General features: G+C 46.3%; 3 protein-coding genes and 1 pseudogene across 11 annotated transcripts in view; all 4 read right to left on the minus strand.

Annotated features, from left to right (window-relative positions):
* LOC147025103 (uncharacterized) overlaps positions 1 to 19,989 on the minus strand; it is a 67,535-nt gene that overhangs the window by 22,764 nt on the left and 24,782 nt on the right. For 4 of the 9 annotated variants that reach the window (XM_085885730.1, XM_085885733.1, XM_085885736.1 and 1 more), the window contains exon 2: positions 18,078 to 18,134. In XM_085885730.1, the coding sequence (XP_085741856.1) occupies positions 18,078 to 18,134 (57 nt within the window). Of the gene's footprint in view, positions 1 to 18,077; positions 18,135 to 19,989 lie in introns of those variants that run through there. The other 5 variants (XM_085885731.1, XM_085885734.1, XM_085885735.1 and 2 more) reach the window with 3 other exon arrangements.
* On the minus strand, positions 3,096 to 5,919 carry LOC147025104 (uncharacterized). Its single transcript, XM_085885721.1, has one exon. The coding sequence runs from the start codon at positions 5,917 to 5,919 to the stop codon at positions 3,835 to 3,837; it is 2,085 nt and encodes a 694-aa protein (XP_085741847.1). The 3' UTR covers positions 3,096 to 3,834.
* Positions 5,754 to 7,962, minus strand: LOC147025105 (uncharacterized; annotated as a pseudogene).
* On the minus strand, positions 8,205 to 14,815 carry LOC147025106 (uncharacterized). Its single transcript, XM_085885722.1, has 2 exons — positions 9,751 to 14,815; positions 8,205 to 9,699 (listed from the first exon to the last, which is right to left on the minus strand). The coding sequence occupies exons 1-2, from the start codon at positions 11,033 to 11,035 to the stop codon at positions 9,614 to 9,616; spliced, it is 1,371 nt and encodes a 456-aa protein (XP_085741848.1). The 5' UTR covers positions 11,036 to 14,815; the 3' UTR covers positions 8,205 to 9,613.

The following is a 19,989-nucleotide window of genomic DNA, read 5'->3' on the forward strand; positions in this document are numbered from 1 at the left end:
AGTACGCTGGCTTTAACTTTTGTACTTTTGGGTTGTCCTCAAATTTTTGCATGCTTGAAATTTTACGACGTATGCTAGCATATGACTCACACGTTCCGCTACGCTGGCCATAAGTTGTAGGCACGTTACGCGATTGTTGACACACGTCGACACACGCTACTTGTAAGTTACTCATAAGTCGAAACACGTCGAGGTAATGTTTAGCGTACCCGAAACTTATTTCTAACCTATGAGTAACGTGTTGTAGGCACGTTACGCGATCGTTGACACACGTTACTTGAAAGGTACTCATAAGTCTAAACACGTCAATGTAATGGTTAGCGTCAGTGTTCCAGACTCCCTGGTTTAAAAAAAAAAAAATTTCTTCGGTATGACGGTCATGTTGACACTTCGATTTCTAGTGCGGTTATAATTTAATATAATTAAAAGGCTGCCGCTCAACGATTTAAATCATAACCGTCATACCGAAGAAAAAAAACCCCAAAAAAACCCAGGGAGTCTGGAGCACTGACGCTAACCATTACCTTGACGTGTTTCGACTTATGAGTAACGTACAAGTAACGTGTGTCGACGTGTGTCAACGATCGCGTAGCGTGCCTACAACTTATGCCAGCATATGCGGAATGTGTCATACGTCGAGTACGTCGAGAAATTTTCAACATGCTGAAAATTTATCGACATACTCTGCGTACAATGACGTATGCCAGCGTTCTACGACGTATGCCAGCGTGCTCTTAACGTATACAAAACTTACCCATAACATATTCGACGTATGCCAGCTTGGTTTGGCAAATTTTTCATACGTCAGCATACGCTGGCTAAAACGTCAAGGTGTGACAGCGGCTTCACACTTCGATGTCTAGTGCGGTTATGATTTGAATCGTCGAGCCGCAGCCTATTAATAGCCTACGCCACGTGATCGTCGGCGATACGCTGCCGCGCTATGCATAAGTTAGACTATCGTTGGGCATAGGTTGTGAACGCCGACAACACGCTCAGCATTCGTTGGTATAAGGTATCTATATGTGATTGAAACGTTCTGTGTATGTTACTAATACGTTATGCATACATCCAACACGTTATTATACACCCAAAAATTAAAAAAAAAACATCAATAGTTCAGCGTACGCCAGCGTTTTACATACATTTTGATATGTTGCCATACGCTGGCTAAAACGTCAAGGTGTGACAGCGGCTTACCGAAGGTGAGCAGAGGTTATGTTTTCAGCACAGTCTGTCTGTGAAAAGGATACCTCAAAGTTGTGGACGGATTCAAAAGAAATTCAGTGGAGAGTTTGGGCATGTGACAAGGACAAAATGATTAGATTTTGGTGGAGATCCGGATCCGGAACCGGATATTATGATTTTTTGCAGTGATTCTTCACCATTAAGAGATCGGGCCAAATACGATATATAGCACGATATCTCAAAAAGTTGTGGGGGGATACGGATGAAAGTTGGTGGTCGAGTTGGTTTGGTGGCAAGAACAATCCGATTAGATTTTGGTTAAAGTCCGGATCCAGATTCGGCCCATCAGTGGGATATAAAACGTAAACTGTTCAGCCTGGTGGAGGTATGCGCTCCACCGAGTGCTATTCTAGTTTCTTATTGTCTTCCTCAAGTTAACTACTATGCTTATGTAACCAAATATAACTTCTACAACAGCAACAAAAAATTCAATCGTATATTGTAATATGCTCTGGAAGTAGTTCAATAAAAGGTGTGAACTAAATGGAAAGGAAGAATTGGGAGGGAGAGGAGGAGAGGTGTATCAGTGAGCTCGACAGAAAATGATGTACAAAATCAGAGAATTATTTTTCCCACCTCCATCAAAGATTGGTATGTTTCTCACAAAATTCACTATTTGCATTGGTACAACCAAAAGGCACAAGAGTGGGCTGTTAGGAAGGTTAGAAAAGTCACTGCCGACATCAATTATCCATATAACTTGTTGCCAGGCATTAATTTGTGAATCTCAGGAGCTTGTGTGCATGTAATATGTGGAGGGCTTCCCCCTCCACATATTACAACAAAATAAAATAAAACCAGAGTTGGTGTCAAAGCCACCCAATGCTCGCCTGTTTATGCATTTATCGTTTTTAAAAGACTAGTCTAATAATATTTTTTATAAAGCATTGCAGTGAAGTCTGATCCAAATAATTGTAAAGCAATATATGTATTTGTATATTGTAATCAGTAAAAAATAGTGTGGTAGATAAAAACATTAGAAAGGAAAAAAAAACTTTAACGTTGATGTGCTACAAAAAAGTTAAGTTCAAAACAGGTCAAAAATTGAAAAAAAATTGAAATTTTTTAAAATTTCAACTTCACTACATCAATAATATACCCCAAAGGAAACTCCATGCCAAATATCAGCATCTGAGTACACATATTAAATGAATGGCAAGCTTCTAAATAACTTGCACCAAAAACTTTAACATTTTCACGCTCACGCCGGGGGTATCACTATAGCTCTCTGTTCTTCGAACAGGCGAGCTAATAATAAACATTAGTCCGGCAGATATGTGAAAAAAAATGTGCCTTTAGTGATACAAGCATGAAATTTGGCACACTGCTAGGACAGTATCTTACAAAGATTTTTGGATATAGGGACATTCCAGATTCTTCCCAGAGCCAAAATGGCAGCCATTTTACAAAATAGCCGATTTTGTGTTGTACAAGGAGGATACATGTGGATACAACTATATTTAAGAAGCATACCAGTGGTTTTATTTAACTAAATATAGATTCTAGCAAATAAGAAATAGCAAATAAAGGTGACAACGTGTGAATAAACCATTTATTTGGTTTTTTTTATGCATTTTTGCACTTTTGGACGGTTTTCTACAACAAACTCTTCAAAAAACTGTTATCAAGCACCATGGAATGACTGTTGTTCATTTAACACTCTTGAACTCAGAGGAAGTGCTTCTGTTTGATCCTAACATCAACTTACAGAGTCAAGATTATACAGTGGAACCTCTAGATCCAGGTAACAGAGTCTACTATGATGCATGGATACATGTGTGCATGTTACATAATTATCATCTGTGATCTCTCTTGTCCCAGTTCTACTCTCTATGTACACTCCCCACCACAGTGACATAGAGCTGTGCACTGGAGTGCAGCCTTGACACACTTGCACTGTCCTCTGCATCCCTTTTTGCAGCCACACCTTAGTAGTTGCCGACATGCCTCAGTTGCCTCTGGGAGGGATGTCCAGTATATGTCCCAGCCATTATCGGTGTGAACCCACCCCCAGTCACTGGGCGATGGGAGCTCTGGTGTGGACACCATCATCTGGCCCCAACAGTAGCCGGCTTGGTAGGTAGCTCTCTTGATGTGCTGTTTCAGGGTTTCACCAGTTGGTGGGAGAGTATCTATTGTTCTGCCATTCTGGGTGAACAGATGCTTGCGACACTCATTGACATGTTCCTGGCTACTGGTGCGATCATAGAGCACAACAACAAAACGCTCCAGTGCATCCATGTGGTCATCTACGGCTGAAGGAGTTGGCGTGGCAGCCAAGGCACAGAATGCTGCAGTGACATCAGTGACCTCATCACAGGCTTTCCAGGTTTCCCATGCTTTTTTCTTCCCCCTGCCTCCGAAGCTTGAAACGGTGTCGCATCCAGTGAGGGCATGGAAGAATGGCAAACCTCGACACTTGTTAGGTCCCAGTGCCACAGACATCTCGTGAGCTGCCAAGAACCTGAAGTTCTTTCCTGTGCCAAAAGCAACCCAGAGCTCATCAATGTCCAGACGTCCAGCTGCTGTCACCGCAAGGACCACGACATCAGTGTCTACTGTACGGATCGACACTTTGCTGTATCCCTACCTCACAGCATCTTCAGCATGGAGTAGCATTCTTGTGTCAGCTTCTTCATGGCTACAAGGGGCAAGACCAGCAACATCTCGGGCCTGCGTACAAACCACATCTTTGTGGTGGGTGCTGATGACTTGTTTGTCTGTGTCTGTTGTTGCTACTCTGGTGGCTAGGAAGTCAAACAACTCCATCTTGTTCTCATCTGTGCGAAGAAAGGTCTGCCAGTTTCCAGGAATGGAACTAGATGGCTCGACTCGTCTCCTGATGCCTTTGCCTCGCTTCTTCCTAGTGTCTGCCTTCAAACTGTCTGTGAGGTATTCATCCCAGACAATATCCATCCTGCTCGTATGTTGCAGCTGAGATGTGATGTATGGCAAGAATACTTCTGATGCATACTCGTTGAAGGTCTTTGCTGTGCCAGGTGGCAGCATACTGATGATCGCTGCACCATCAAGGATGATGACTTCAACTGCTGGACTAGCAGCAGCAGCAGCAGCAGCATTCTCCTGTGGAGGGACCAGATCTTCTAAGCAGCCAACCAGATCAGACTTTGTTCCAAGTCTCATCTTGCCCATGTGTGACAGTGCAGGGGGACATGCTTGGTTCTCATGTGCGAAGAACTCATCAAGATCTCCATCACGTATCTGGGACGCAATGAACAACCTGGAGAACAGGGAGCAGTCGTTCTTCAGAGATGAAACCTGCAGCTGTGCTCTTGACTTCTCTCTGACTGGAGGTGGGCTGAAGAGAGGGAGGTTGTTTCTCTTGATTGGATCGGTGATGGGCTTTGTCTGGTTGATAAGTCTCTCATGGACATAGGAGTCATGCGGTTCTTGTCCCAGCTTCTCGATCTGGCGTACAGTATTGATAACTGCTGGGTCTGCCAGGTCTCTGCTGTCTAGCACCAGGAGATCCTTGCTGTCATCACAAAATGGATTGCCCATCTCCCCCATGACTTGAGTGAGTGAACGCACATCTCTAGCAAAGGCTACCTGTGTGTGCTTGGTCTGCTCGTGGTGTTTGTGAACAGCCTTCTTGGTCTCTGATGTGGCCTGGAACTCAGCGATCACTCTGGCCATCTCTGGACCAGACACCATCCAGCGGCGTAATACAGTGGGATTCTCTGTCAGGCCTACAGCTCCTCCGTCACCCTTAACTAATGCGTTATTCTGCTCGTGGGCTTGGTCGATGGCCATCGCAGAAAACGCATGAGTGGTCTTCTTTACTGTGAAGTTGCCGGCAAGAAACTGCGTGTATACATTTGCATGTTTGGTCGCCAGTGTCACCATGTCGCGCAGGTGAACTGGTATCCACCTGGCATAGTTGGTATGACCCAAGGAGAAGAACCAGGGGACAATCTTGCTCAGGGCATCAATGTATAGCAGGAAGTTCCCTTCACGGACCGATCTGACGTAGATTAGGACAGTGAGTTCCAACTGTAGAATGATCCACCAGAAGTGGAACTGCGGACTGGCTTGCACACGTTCAGCACACCAGTCTTCTAGATCCTGTCCCTCATCTGCTCCTTGGCTCAAGGCTTTCTGTAGGAGAAGATAGAGGCTACTGGCTGTGACCTGGTGAGCTTGCCGAGTGCGTGCAACATGGGCAGCCTTCAGGAAGGAATCAGCAGTACCAGTTGTAGCAACTCCTGCCTGCACCAGAGCTCCTGTCCACCCACTGCTATCCATAAGATCACCCAGAGTTTTCAGTGCAGCCATCTCAATGTGGAGTCCACCAAATAGGATGACGAAGTGATCTTCTCCATGTGTTTCTGGCCATCTCCACTGGATCTGTGTGGCGAGTACGTGCAGTGGCTGATCGACTATGAGGACTGGGATCTGACCAGGGTTCAGAATCTCAACTGCTGTCTTGACGTCCATGGAGTAACGAATCATAGCCACGGACTTGGCCTTGTCGTAGAAGAGAGGCAGCAATGAGGTGAGGGTCACGCCACACTCTGGTTCCTCTGGAATGGACTGCTTGCTGGCATGATATGCAGCCCATGACACAGTCTCGTCTCCCTGTAGTGGTGTGTCTGATGCTACACTAACTGCCATCTGCTCTAGCCACCTGTCAAAATGACAAGAACTCATCAACACAATTAACAAGAGACAGGACCTCAGCACCACACACAGTTAACAAGAGATTGAGGCACATATATGAATACAGAATATGTACAACTTTCAGATGATATATTTTCTGTGGTGTACCTGTATTCCACCTGCATTGCTTGAGGGTTCAGTTGGCAGTCACTTCTGTTGGGACCAGCCAACTTGGGCATCGGTGGTTCACGTTTACCGAGAACCACAGGAGGTACAGTGGTGTGTGACTCTGGCAGGTGTGCCGTGGTTTCTGTTGTAGTAACATCATCTGAGACTACTACCCGCAGCCGTTGAACTCCACGCACTTCACTATTCGGGTGCTGGAACAGCGAGATGCCAGTGCCGTGGAACGAGTCTTGAGCACTAGTTGAGCTGGGATTGTGGTCGATGTTATCCACTGCGCCAGTCGTGAACAGACCACTCTTCAGTTCAGGTGGGCAAACTGCACCCTCCTGCTGGAAGAAGCGGCAGATACTGTTCCCCAAGTCCGTGGAGATGCTCAGCACCCTATCATAGGAGACGGAGAGACCCAAGTGGAACAGAGTGTCAACCAGGTCTCGTTTGCGAGTCTTTGTGTGCATCAGCATTCCCAGGTACACAGGCACGGGGGTCTCCCGATTGTGGCCGTGCTTGGTAGACTCAATACTCGTACTCTGTTGGCGGCGTGCGTAGCTGTTGAACATGAGGAGCTGTGAGATTGTAAGAGTGGGTGTTGATACAGATGAGTGCTTGACTGCTCTTGGATCGTGGGACCATTCAGGATCATCGCAACTAGTGCCACGAGAGAATTTGGCACGGATTGTTCTTGGCAGAGGGCGTCAAATGAACCACTAAAGGCTGTCTTCATCTTCAACATGTCTCTTCGGACTATGTTCGCGGCTCTAGCAAGATGAACACCATCACTATCAGCATCGTGTTCACAGGCCTTGTGAAGGGCTGATCCGATGTCCTCGTTGAAAGCTAGCAGAACATCTCGGCCAGGCTTGTGCTCCTCCATGTCCGGAAAATGTCATGATCCGGTGCTTGAGTTTGGTCGAGTGAACACGTCCAGTCAAGACTGTTCCAAGCTGTTTCAGCCACTTGTTGTACAGACTTGTTAGGTCTGCCAGCTTGAACACTGGTGCCACAAGAGCGTCCATGCGGGCATCATCGATGTAGGACACCAGTTCTCCGAGAGCTATGCCATGATTGATATCATCCTGGTCATCCACGGTTCTCTTTGTGTCCCTTGCTTTGTTATAGAGGGAAACCAGACACTTCACATGGTACAGGGCATCTTGCGCCATCATATCTCCAGCACTCAGTTTAGCAATAAGTGACTTGTCTTCTAGTTTCAGAGGTCCAGGTCTGTCAGGTCAGAGGTCTCGTCTGTCCAGGTCAAAGGTAGAAGCTTTGCGCAAAGACTCGTTACCTGATGGCTTGTCACAAAAGAAACACGTTTCGAGCAGCGACTCTGTGCGGTCCACACTCTGACGGGTATACTTTCGTGTCACGCCTTCGGTATCCCCACTGGTTGCTTTCCTCTTCTCTGCCCGAATCAATTGAGTTTTGTTGTATTGTAGTCTGCACGAATCATGCCACTTAGCCCTGTGGTGCTGGAAGGTGGACTCAATACCCTCACCATCGTCCAAGCGGGACATGTCGAGAGATTTTGGCAAGCAGTCGATCTCACTGAACCTGAGGAGGTTGTCTGCCAGAGTCTGGCATCCAGACCCTCCTGTGCTTCGCTTGGAGTCAGCTGGACAATGAAGAGGCTCAGTGGTGTCCATTTGACACAGCACACATAGGTTCCAGTCTGTCTGGTTAATTGATGTAACAGATGTACTTGGCCCTCGCTGCTGGGGGTCTAATAGTTTGAAATGCTTGGCCATTGTCTTGAACCACCACCAATCAGTCACTGTAAAATTGGGAAGAACCACCACCAAGCAGGGGATTAGTTTTTGGGTACACTACAGTGGAGTTATCACCTGAAAACAGAATAGCAGAGTTAAAATGTTTTCAACTACGAACCCCAGCCCAGAGGAGATGCATATATACACAATGGCGATCTTGGGTGATTGTCACTCGATGTCCCAAATAGGCCACCATACATTATTTATTTGTGCTGGACAGGACCATGTTAAACCCAAATCAATATGAACACACCATTGTAGTTTGAACATTTCTATTATGCAATCATGAAAATTAATACAGTGAGTACATCAATATCGATTTCGCAAATTTATGCATTTAATCGCGACATTGTCAGCTAACAGTATGTAATTAATAATGGAAATATTCATGGAGTCTAAGTTCCTTTCACCAAATTTGATTTTTGATCTATTTATATTTCCAGAAACAATATTCAGGTAACATTCACATGCATGATCATATTGCAGAGCTCTTGTTCCAGCCATGCATTATTGCGATGGTAAACTGTTATCTGTGTCCCTCATAGACCACCGTCGATGCATTTTTTAGTCAAATATGAAGTAGATAATGAAGCATGTGCATACTAGTTGATAATAATCATATTATACTCACTACATTGTGTTTTGCACCAAGCACATATGACTTTGCTGAGCTTGTAGGCAGAATTTGTTATTCATGGCAGCCATTTTGTAAAATGGCCACCATTTTGACCCTTGGGGTAATCTGGAATGTCCCTATATCCAAAATGTTTCCTAAGGGTATGCTATAACTGTGTACCAAATTTCATGCTTGTATCATCAAAGGCACAAAACTACCAGAATATTTCACATATCTGCAGGACTACATTGAATCAATCAATGTTTATTAATTTCAACACAAAACAGGGGATGGCCCGTTTCAGCACACACGGATGACTTAACAGGGGACATTTACTTACGTGGGAGCATGGAACCACGGCTCAAAATACAGAACAACTCGTTTAATAGCAAACAGGTTTAATAAATAAATACTGTGATGGGGACACAGGAAGTGAAAACAATAACAAATGACAGAGATAAATCGGACAGCATTTTAAAATATACAGAACAGTATCTCAGTTATCTTAACAGATACTTAACCTGGGCACACACACACACTTTGGAAACACAAGACGAAAGAGAATGGTGTGTGTGTGTGTGTGTGTGTGTGTGTGTGTGTGTGTGTGTGTGTTTCCGGAAACACCAAGGGCATGATGCTGGCACACTATCGGATACCTCTCCTGATCTGGTCTCGCCTTTGGCTGTTCACAGCTGTGCCAGTGGCTGTGTGAGGAGAGGAGAGGATGGTCCTGACTGTGTGAGAGAGAGAGAGGGGTGTGGTGTACTGAATAGAAGATGCTTAGCAGGCAGACACGAGCGGGGGAACAGTCGAGCCGGGCTGTGTTGCACAAGCGCGAGCGCGGGCGTACTTTGCCCGCGGCTCTCCTTTATTCCGTACTCAGCACACTCACGAGCCGGGCGACTCCAGCATTACTACAACGCCTCAGGCGGCGCGCACACCTTATCCCTTGCAGACCCGATGACCACGCCGACCACTCCTCCCCTCATCATGCCCCGCCCTGCATGCCCGCAGGCTACACCACACTCCTCCCTCCTAAAACTATGATTATTAAATGATCACCATCATAATAAGCATAAACAACACGAAGGACTACGGTATAATAGTCGACAAGGCACAAAAAATGAAAACAGCGAAGTATAACAGCACATCACATCATATAATGCGTGAAAGCGAGTTACTGGAGAAGCACAGCAGCACTACACAGCGAAAACGCCCCCAGGCGGCTCATGCTTACATGGCCCTTGGCGAGGTCGCGGCGACCTCCCGACCTCCCCCGGCACCATCAAACGCCTCCGGCCCATAAAGCGGCACCTCTCCCCAGCCAGACCTGAAACAGATAAACCTTTCGAGGCCGGACCCCCGCTGTCTGGAACCCGCGGCGCCACCGCCAGACCCGACCGACCTTGGTGGGGGCGCTAAACAGCGCCCTTGGCTGGAAGCAACAAACACTCCCCAACACCCCACGCACCATAATCAGTTGAGATTCCACCGCATGGCCAAACGGCCTTGAGCGAACGCAGAGAGCCGCACCCCAGGCGCCAGGCACGTCTGACCTTGCTGAAAGCAGAGGTGGGGGTAACGCCGACCAGCGCACGAGTAACGGCTCCGAGTCGATCTCCGAGACCCACACGGCAGTTAGACGGTAGCAATTCCATTTAAACCACATTTCAACTACAGGCTCGTTATAAATCAATAGGAATAACATTTGAACCATTGCAAACTCATTTTTCCGTACAGCGCGTTCTCTTGATAAAATCCCAGCACCCGACAAAGCAACTATCCGTGGCCTGGGGCAACTGGAGGCCAATAAACCCTCTTTATTCGCCCCCACCTCTCTCAAAGCCACCACATCACATTGATCATAATACAAATCCCATCGATTGATCTCCACCAAACCCACTCTCACACGGGAACTGCTGGCATTTATTTCAACAACGTTAAACTGCATCACTAGAGCAAGGAAAAACACATATGCAATGAACAGCAACCCACCACCCACATCACGAGTCCGTCTCTTGGTCGTCGACTTGATGTTGTGACTCGTGACTTCCTTTAACGCCACGGGCTCACCGCAACCTGTCGAAGCTGCCCGAACAACACCGGCGCGCATTGCCTCACGAACGCTGCCGAAGCGCGGGAACTCATCGCGAGAGCTGATACGGCTCTCGCCGCTCCCGAACCATACATCACCGCCGCAGGCAGCAACGAACGGCCGCTCCCGTTGCATCGACGCGGCTCCCGCCGCCAGAACCTCGCCCTCGGTACTCGACGAAGGCATCGAAGAGAGCACTGGCACACCTGGAGGTACGAACCGGAGATCCAGCCCGAGGTGCGCCAGCCAGTCCCGACCCGAAAGGGCGGGCCCCTCCCCTCGCACCGCAAACACCGTGAGTAGGGCGCTTCGCCCCCGGTAAAGCACCGAGACGTCGGGCGCTGCAAGCGGCGCAACCGCTTCGCCGGTGTACGCGCGCGATGCGCGGGCAGCACGAGTGGACTCAATTCGACACCCGATCAGTGCCCCGATCACTTCAACCTCCCCTGCCACTGATCTTGTCATCTCCGGATCAATTGGAAGCAGGTCTAACTCCGGCAGCATCTCCCGCTCCGGGTCGCTGGAATCTCTGTGCCCCGGCCGCAAAACTCGACCCGGGGCGTCACCGTGCACGCCATGCACCGAACACCATGCCAGCAGCAGGTCTTGACCCGGGACGGAAGGACCGCTTCGCACACCGCCATCTATGACTGTAATGATGGGCGATGACTCTCGGCGCACACCCCGTAGACGTCCTCGAGTGCTCAGACCGCCGTCCGAGTGACGGCATTGCAACGCTCGCCCACGACCCGCGCCTCAGACCGTGCGCGTGGCCGTGCGTGCCTGGCCCATCGCGCTGACCCCCGGACCATCTGCTGTGCCCCGACCATCGAGACCCCGGACATTCTTCAGAGCTCGCGCGACGTCCCACGCCGCGTTCGAGCCAAACCGTGTGTCCTCGTTCTTTAGCCGTGGCTCTGCAGAAATCATTCCCCCGGTCTGACGTGCCTCAATAAAACGAACACTGAGCGCGGCCGTTGCCCACTCGACGTGGCCGAAGTCGATTCCGACGAAGGCGGGCACGCGTTCGTGCGCCGTGCACCGACCTTCTGCCATGCTCGTGCTGGCGAGACCCTTGGCTCCGTAGCCTGGAACCGCACGGGTCATTTGCCGCCCTGCACACGCCGATCCGAAGATCCTCATCAGCCAACTATGGTGTACTGAATAGAAGATGCTTAGCAGGCAGACACGAGCGGGGGAACAGTCGAGCCGGGCTGTGTTGCACAAGCGCGAGCGCGGGCGTACTTTGCCCGTGGCTCTCCTTTATTCCGTACTCAGCACACTCACGAGCCGGGCGACTCCAGCATTACTACAACGCCTCAGGCGGCGCGCACACCTTATCCCTTGCAGACCCGATGACCACGCCGACCACTCCTCCCCTCATCATGCCCCGCCCTGCATGCCCGCAGGCTACACCACAAGGGAGAGAGAGATAATGGTCCCGGCTGTGTGTCTCAGAGAGAGACGAGAGTTCGGTGTCGCTGGATGGGCATCTCGGCTGTATCTCTTTGGGAGGCGGGATCGTCCCACCTCATATAGACGGTCCTCTCGCTCCTCCACTGTTGATGTCCCGGTTGTGCGAGTTAACATATGCGAACCGCCATGGTTGTAAAACCCCATGTTTGAGGCTCCGTGGTAACAAACATGGAACATCCATTCGTCGAGTTTGATGCATGTATGAAATTACAATGGGGGTGATTTAAAGATTTAAAACATGGACGGGAGTAAGAGATAGACATGAGGATAAAAAGCAACAAGGAATCCAATTACACATACGATTCTGGTCGATGCTAATTGGGGTTTACAATTCTGCTGACACTCATTAGGATATGACTACTGAATAATTAACCCTCAAGCCATTTTCATAACAATATAATACAAGTATAATATATGATATAATCAAATTGTTGATATTTTAGACTGTTCCCTAAACTTATCAATTGAAGACTATTATTTAATTGGGGAGATTGAACATTCATTTTATGAAGAGCAGATACAGAAAATAAAAATAACTACTTTTTCCAAGCTGGCCTTCAAAGTTGGAAATCTCAGAATTCTCTGCAGAGTCAAATCCATCATTATCATATGAAGATCTACAAAGCCTAATTGGAAGTGTCATGGAATATAACACCACGACTGTGGACTGATGCTACTGCCGCCTCCTCTCTTTCCTCCCATGATTCTGAGGAATCTAATGCCCTCCACGTCATTGGAATCTCACATTTGGCAAGTTGGTGGCCTTTTCTTAAAATCATGTTTTGTTTTTATACAACATCGAGACTCATGGAAGAGCAAGATTATGGGATTAAAAAAGGCAACAAATGGACAGTGGGGCCACTTTTACTTCCTCTATAGACAGTCAAGTTCGCTCATCTTTTCGGCACACTGGAACGAGTTGACACAACGACAATGGGCACAAAGTGTCACGTGTATCGCGGATGGCCCGTGCAGGGGCTGATCAGAAGATCTCACTAAATCGTCCGATCAGTAGTCGTGACGTGCGGCATATACAAAGGGCAGGGAGTTGATCAACGTAAGCTGATGGCTCACGCTTATTGGGAATTCCTCATTTGTGGGACACCATCTCAAACCCCAGTCCCCATCACGGACGGGGCTCAACGGTTTAACTGAGCCTGTCGGCGAAGAGTAAGGTACACGCTGCCCCATCCAGTAATGCACGCGTGCAGTCCCGGAAGGGCATCACAGACCTGTGATTGCTCCATCTCGCATGGCTTGCAGCCACTCATCCCTCAAAGAAGTTAATCCGCCGGCCACACCAGGCCGAAGGCTGGGTCACGGAACTAGCTAGCGTGTCAGAGTCTCGCTCGTTATCGGAATCAACCAGACGGATTGCTCCACCAACTAAGAATGGCCATGCACCACAACCCACAGAATCGTGAAAAAGCTCTCAGTCTGTCAATCCTTCTTGTGAACAGTGGGACAGTGGGGCCACAGTTGGACACAATAAGAAAGAGAATGAATGAACAGAAAAAAAGAGTGAGAGGAGGGGCAGAAACACAGTCACCTGCAAAAAAAGAGGGTTGAGTTTGGTAGGGTTAATGGGGGTTAATAGCAAAGAGCACAAGTTGGGATGGGGATGACATGAGAAGGTGGTACACTGCCCGATTGAAGCCCTGAATGGAAGAGTAAAATTGAACAGCCTGAGGAAGGTGATTCCACAGTAAGCCTGAATTTTGGGGGTTTAACCAAGTCCTGCTCGAACTATACTCCACGGGCCTGCTTGTATGCATGCTCCTTCATGTGGCATTCCCTGCTCACCACTTGGCTCACCCCGAGCCGAAGCCATGATCACTAAATCCTTGAGGAAGCCACTCTGGTTCGATTCCTTACCAGTCTGTCTCTGGCAACTTACTGAAAGAATGCTGGTCAGATGGCTGAGAGCATTGGGAGCCACACTGGAGATGCAGTTAAAATAAATAAATAAACAGGCTACCGTCCTCTCCACAATATGAGAGCAAAAGGCCTTGTGTTTTAGCCTCATAACGGGAGATGCTAATAATGATGAGCGCTTTAGCATCGACAAAATCCAGAACACAGATGTGATGGGGCACCAGCCCAAATGGGCAAGCAGCACTGCACTCCATTGAGCAAGAAAGGCATTTAAACTGCAAGTCGGGTCGTTCTAATTTTCAAGGTCGAATGGCTTGGAACAATTCAAGATTCTTAGTTTGTGGCTGTCTTTGGACAATGCAGTGTTTTACTGGCTCTATTTTGATCTTTCTCCTCTTGTCATCTCATTCTGTACTCAGCCCCTGAATGACACATGCATTGCTATAAACTATTTACTTGTTACCCTCCCCAATTAAAAACCTCAAAGATCATTGATTCTTTCATTTGAGACTTATTTTCTCGTCAACCTCTTTTCTCACCTGTGGGAATGTCTTCCCGAGTCTGTCTCAAACTCTCCCCTGCAGGATTTCAAGTCTGTTGCCAACCTACTCCACATGGTCTCTCCCATGAGCATGCTCTTTACAAAGCCTTGGTGCTGCCAAAGCAGTTTTTTGGCAACGATTTGGCTGGATGGTTTGCTTTGCCTTCCCAGCAGTATTCAGGGCAGGAATTTGTAAATCAGACGGTGCCAGGAATAGCTCACTCACTTTTCTCAAAGGACGCTGTGGGATCTTTAACATCCATCAAATGATACTGGCAGATTGGACGCCCAGTTTTAACGTCCATCTGAGGGATGGCAAACATTGGTACGTCTCACTGACATTTATTTACACGACTGAGCTTTAATACACCACTGACACCCTCCTCCTATAACTCATCACCTCGTACTGTGGTGAATCAATCTGTTTGTTGCTGTACCACCACCATTTACACTTTGGCCAATTTTTTGGTTGTTTGGCCTTGTGTAACATTTTGACCCCTCAGCAAAAATCAACTCACAAAACTTCTGAGATATCCCTGAAATGAAAAATTCAACATCTTACATTTGAAAATAAATATTACACTGCAGAAGACAAATAAAATGAATAAAATTTCAATTAATAACTTTGAAATAAAATCTCAATTCAAATGTATTTTCTGATGACTGCACTCTCTACCGCAACATTCCTCATCCTTCAGACAGGTAGGCTGCATCCTCTTCCCTCTCTTCAGACCTCAAATTTTTTTTTAGAAAATTCACAAGTTGATCAAACACTTGGAATATGTCTTTCAATCCTGACAAATCTCACGTTTTCACAATCTCTCTCCAAAAGGACCGTCTGCTGGCACACCCTCCTATCTACGTCCTCAACAATCCTCTTGAGGAAGTTCAGTCATTCAAACTCCTGTATCTCAGTATCAGCTATGATCCTTCTTGGGCAAACCACATTTCAACGTTGGCCTCCAAAGCCAGTCGGCGACTGAGCATCCTCCATCGTACAAAGTTCTTCCTTGGCACACCTGAACTCCTATCCAGCAACTTTTTATTTTATGAAACATCCACAGCTTGATTGAGTACTACTGTCCCCTCTGGGCTGGCTCCCCTGCCTTAAATCTTGCTTAACTTGACGCCATGGAAACCAAGGCCTTCAAGACTATTGGAATCTCCCGTGATAAAGCTGAGCCTCACCTCACAGTCACAATCACAATCGCATGGAATCTCCCACCCAAATCCCTCCTACTTCCAAATTTCCAGTTTTCCCTCCTGAAAGTTTCCTTCTGTATCCATATTGTCCATCCCATGCATCATCTCCTGCCTCACATTCCTTCCCACAATTGTTTGTCCTCTGGCTCTGCTGTTGGTGTTTCCTCCCTCTCTCCACGAGCTTAGACTATGTATACAAAAAACAAAAACAATTGCTTGCATGATCGTTAATAATAATTTTTTACCAATATATTTGCTTTGGCCAAATACAAAATTTCAACAAAACAAAGCAGTCAACAATGTAAAGCCTAACCATGGTATATAGATTAGAGTTTATCTGAGAACCAGTGCAGACTCGCTCACCGATTGACTGACACACAGCATTGCAACAATAGCTTTTCATGTTCCTTCAGGAATGTGTGAGGATAAAAAGTCACCCAATACATGCCTGAATCCATATCTATCACGAAAAGCACGATGGTAATGGTGACCGTATATAGTAAAAGCTAACCTTTCCAATCATTATTAATTAATTAATAACTGAACAAGCAGGATACCTGTCAAACAGACAAAACTCCTCTAAAAAGAGTAGAGCTAAGAAAAGTATGGTCCTTGACAAGACACAGATGTAGACAGACACAGGGTAAAATGTCGATACACTTGCTCCTCGATTTACACTCATTGTATTTTTTTCAAATTAATAATGCCTTCGACAAAAACTGAACATTTTTTTTATTTACACCTTGTAATTTGAGTGAACGTTTTTTGTAACGTGGAAAAAAATTAAAATTTCACACCGACGTCCAGCACAAGTGGAGGTACAATACAACGTACAGTACACAACTTCTCTCACCCTGAGTCACGTGTGGTCTGCATTGTACTCGTGAGAGGTATCGTCCGACTTTCATTGATAGTATTTTGTGCCAAACTCTCTCAAAGCCCTTCATCACTCGGAGAGGTAAACAACCCTTAAGTTCTCCAGCTGAGACTCCCATAAAGAAGGCTTGTAAATATATTCGTTTTAACATTAAAATGGACGCGGCGAAGCGATGAGAGCGTGAGGAGCATTTGGTGGACATTGCCCGCACGCTCAGCCAACCTCGCTCGGCTGCGAGGACAATTACTAGCAACGCTACTGAAATAAAGTCGAGTGCCTCATCGTCTCAGAAACTAATCCACCTCCCTCACTGCCCAAAACCAACATATATTAAGAAGCCGGAAGGCGGACATGGGTAGTCGCCTACCCAATAGAACCTGACGCGATGGGCCCGTTCGATGGGGAATGACCTGATGATTAAGCACAAGAAAATTCATGATTCCAGCTTCAAGGGTTAATGCTGCAGATTGTTTTTTCGTTAAAATACCCCCACATTTAGAGGTTTTTCGACCGTTGCTAGGCAATGGAGGGGTCCATAGCAACGGTTCTTTCTCACACATAACTAGGACATACCATGAACCTACCATACCAGTTTCATGTATATCTGACGCATAGTCTCTGAGATATAACGAACTTCGTTTTTTATTGTTTTCGACCAGGGTTCATTCAAAGTCTATCTTCTCTGACAGTTTTCATAGGATCCGGCTGGAAATTTTTGACAATATGGCTGAATGTACTGCCCACAGTTGCTCGTGGCCCGATTTTTGATTTTCGAAAAAATAATTTTTTTAATGATTTTTCAAAAATTTCAAAGTCCGTTGCTAGGCAACGGTGGTGTCCATAGCAACGGTTGTCATTTGCACACAACTAGGTCATGGTATGAACCTACCCATCAAGTTTCATCGAAATCGCCATTGTATTAACGGAGCACTGAACCGAACAGACAGACAGACAGACGGAAAAACTGATAAGGGTAGAACAAATTTCCAAAAAATTTTTAAAAAGAATTTTTTTTTTCAACTGGATCGACTACCCAAAAATTAGAAAAAAAATGGTTAAATCTTTTTTATTTTTTAATGGTTTTAATAAAGAAAATTTAATTTTTTTAAAATATTTTTTAATAAAGATAAAATTTTTATGGTTTTATAGAACCATGGCCAAAGCTGCTAGAGTGTGCTCGTCGAGCTTGTAGACCTTCCAGCACCCCTCAAACCATGGAAGCAACGGGCAAACACACTCTCAGGAATGGACACGGATAATTTCTACATAATTCACATTCAAGGTAAAAAATCAATTTATGTTTAAATGAGATAATAAAATGGACAACGTTGTCAAACTATGCTTAAGACTGTTTGGGGCACAATATTAAAATTGGTCGTGGTGACTGACACAGACGGAATCCTCACTGACACTCCATGCTTGTGGGACTCTGACACAAAAACGGTATACCGTTTTTTGGTATCCAAAACTGTATCCAAAAAACGGTATACCATGTAAATGGGTGAGACTCGTAACAACAATGCAGCACAAACAAAAAATAGGCTTTCCAGAAACTACATTTATTTTATCCTCACTTTTAATACCCACGGTCTCAGAAGATTCATGTTCAACTTTCTCGTTGGGTTGATGGTCTGCAGAACAAATAACACAAACAAATGGGTTATGGATAAACTGTATTGTATCGTGTGTTTAAGTTCATGTCATCCCCATGCTTTTTGAAAAAAACGGGGGGGAGGGGGGATATTGTAATTGTCTCCGTCTGTCTGTCTATCACACTAGCTCCTCCTAAACGGTTGGCAGATATTCACCAAACGTCATAGTTATGATCACTACATGGCACGAAGGTGCAAGTGCGGTGTCATTTTTGGACCTACCCTCCTGGGCTGGGGTCAAAATGTCAAATACCGAAAAATGGAATTGCGAGCACATTTTCAAATGAAACTTTGTGCGTACAATCAACATTAGGAGACTCATGAAATATTTAATGATTTTTTTTTTGGAATTGACCCATAGTTCATGCCCCAGGAGTGGGGACTTCGGATCACATTGGCCAAAACGGGAAAGATTTGTTTAACTCTAAACTTGATATTGGGTCAATTCTGGTGGAACTTTTTGCCATCTTTTAACTTTGCTTTAGGTGGGAAGCGTGGGGATTTGTGATTGCACGCCACTGACTTCGCTCTAGCTGTTCATTAAATTTCTAAACTGCAGTATCTACAGAAAATATAAAGGAAACACTGTTATACAAAGCTAATTCGTAAACCAGAAATGTTCAGGAATGTTGGTGTTGCCATCTATACACTTGCCTTGTAATGCTGTGATGCCAAATTCAAAACTCAGACTGCATTGCATTGGTTTGTTACGTTTCATAACACTTTCTAATTCAAATATACAAATTATATTGTTGCGGTTCTACGAAACCGGTACTCCCCCGAGGCAATGGAATACAACATGTAGTGGTCCAGAGACAGTTATTTCATGAGTATTCGTTTTAGATAGCCCGTTTCCAAATTGTGTGGGTCATATGCATGGGTTTATGGGTCATATGCGTTGCATGGGCTTGAGGCAAGTTATTTTCCATTCTTTACCAACTTTGCTCATACACACGCAAACCTCTCCTTTCTTCACAGCATGCATGCACACCAAAGATCATAACAAACAGACAGTTCAGTCGCATACACACTACATAACCATTTGAATCATGCTCCAGAACTCAACGGGCATTTCACTATGATCTTCACCATACTGCTACCACCAACACTACAATATTCAAACGACCTCCAAACGCCTTGAATATAAAACACCACACGAACAGACTCCAACTCAAGCTCACCGACACTTACCACTGATGCCACAACCTCAACGACCACGTCCATCATGAATCACCACACTACAACCACTGTGCCACTCCACCACTGCTATTGCTTAACCACAGTCACCATCGATGCTCACCACTGCCCTCTGAACTGGCAGGGTCAGGGGAACACAGCACACCATGGTGGATACTTGGATAGGAATGCTCTGGCATATACATAGCTTGAAGCGCAAGAATGTGCGAGACTCCATTTGATGTCGTATGGGGAGCCCTGAAGCTCCGCTCAATTGTGGCCTTCATTGCATGTTCGGTGCGCATCCACGGCCGGGGAACGTGACCAAATACACTCGCGCCATGTTAATCTCGGAGATCAGTCGTGTGGCAGAGTGCAGAGCAAATTGGGCCATATTCCACCATATAAACCTGCACTAACCTGTTTCATGATCGAGTTGCTGGGGACTAAACTGTCTTCCCCACCAGGTTTCCTGGTGAGGAGGATGTATGGATGTGGATACCCAGCAAGATTAAAAACAAAACCCGTCAAAGGGTAGAGGAGCTCCTTGTGAGCCAAAGGCCATCCAAATCTGGTGCCCAACTGTGTCTGCAGACATCCTCCTGCAGTTGGGTTACTTTTTTTGAGGAGCTTGGTGGCAGGATTTGCAATGCGGCCA

The sequence above is a fragment of the Eptatretus burgeri genome, chromosome 6 (assembly GCF_056783735.1).
Source record: "Eptatretus burgeri isolate ZD-2024b chromosome 6, Ebu_testis_v1, whole genome shotgun sequence".
NCBI lineage: Eukaryota > Metazoa > Chordata > Myxini > Myxiniformes > Myxinidae > Eptatretus > Eptatretus burgeri.

Excerpts from the sequence above, each read along its gene's own strand:
- LOC147025104 (XM_085885721.1), bottom strand. The coding sequence starts at position 5,919 with ATGAGTTCTTGTCATTTTGACAGGTGGCTAGAGCAGATGGCAGTTAGT.
- LOC147025106 (XM_085885722.1), bottom strand. The coding sequence starts at position 11,035 with ATGCTGCCGGAGTTAGACCTGCTTCCAATTGATCCGGAGATGACAAGA. Across the intron at positions 9,700-9,750 it reads TCAGGTCTGGCTGGGGAGAG|GTCGCCGCGACCTCGCCAAG; the intron begins GTGCCGCTTTAT and ends GGAGGTCGGGAG.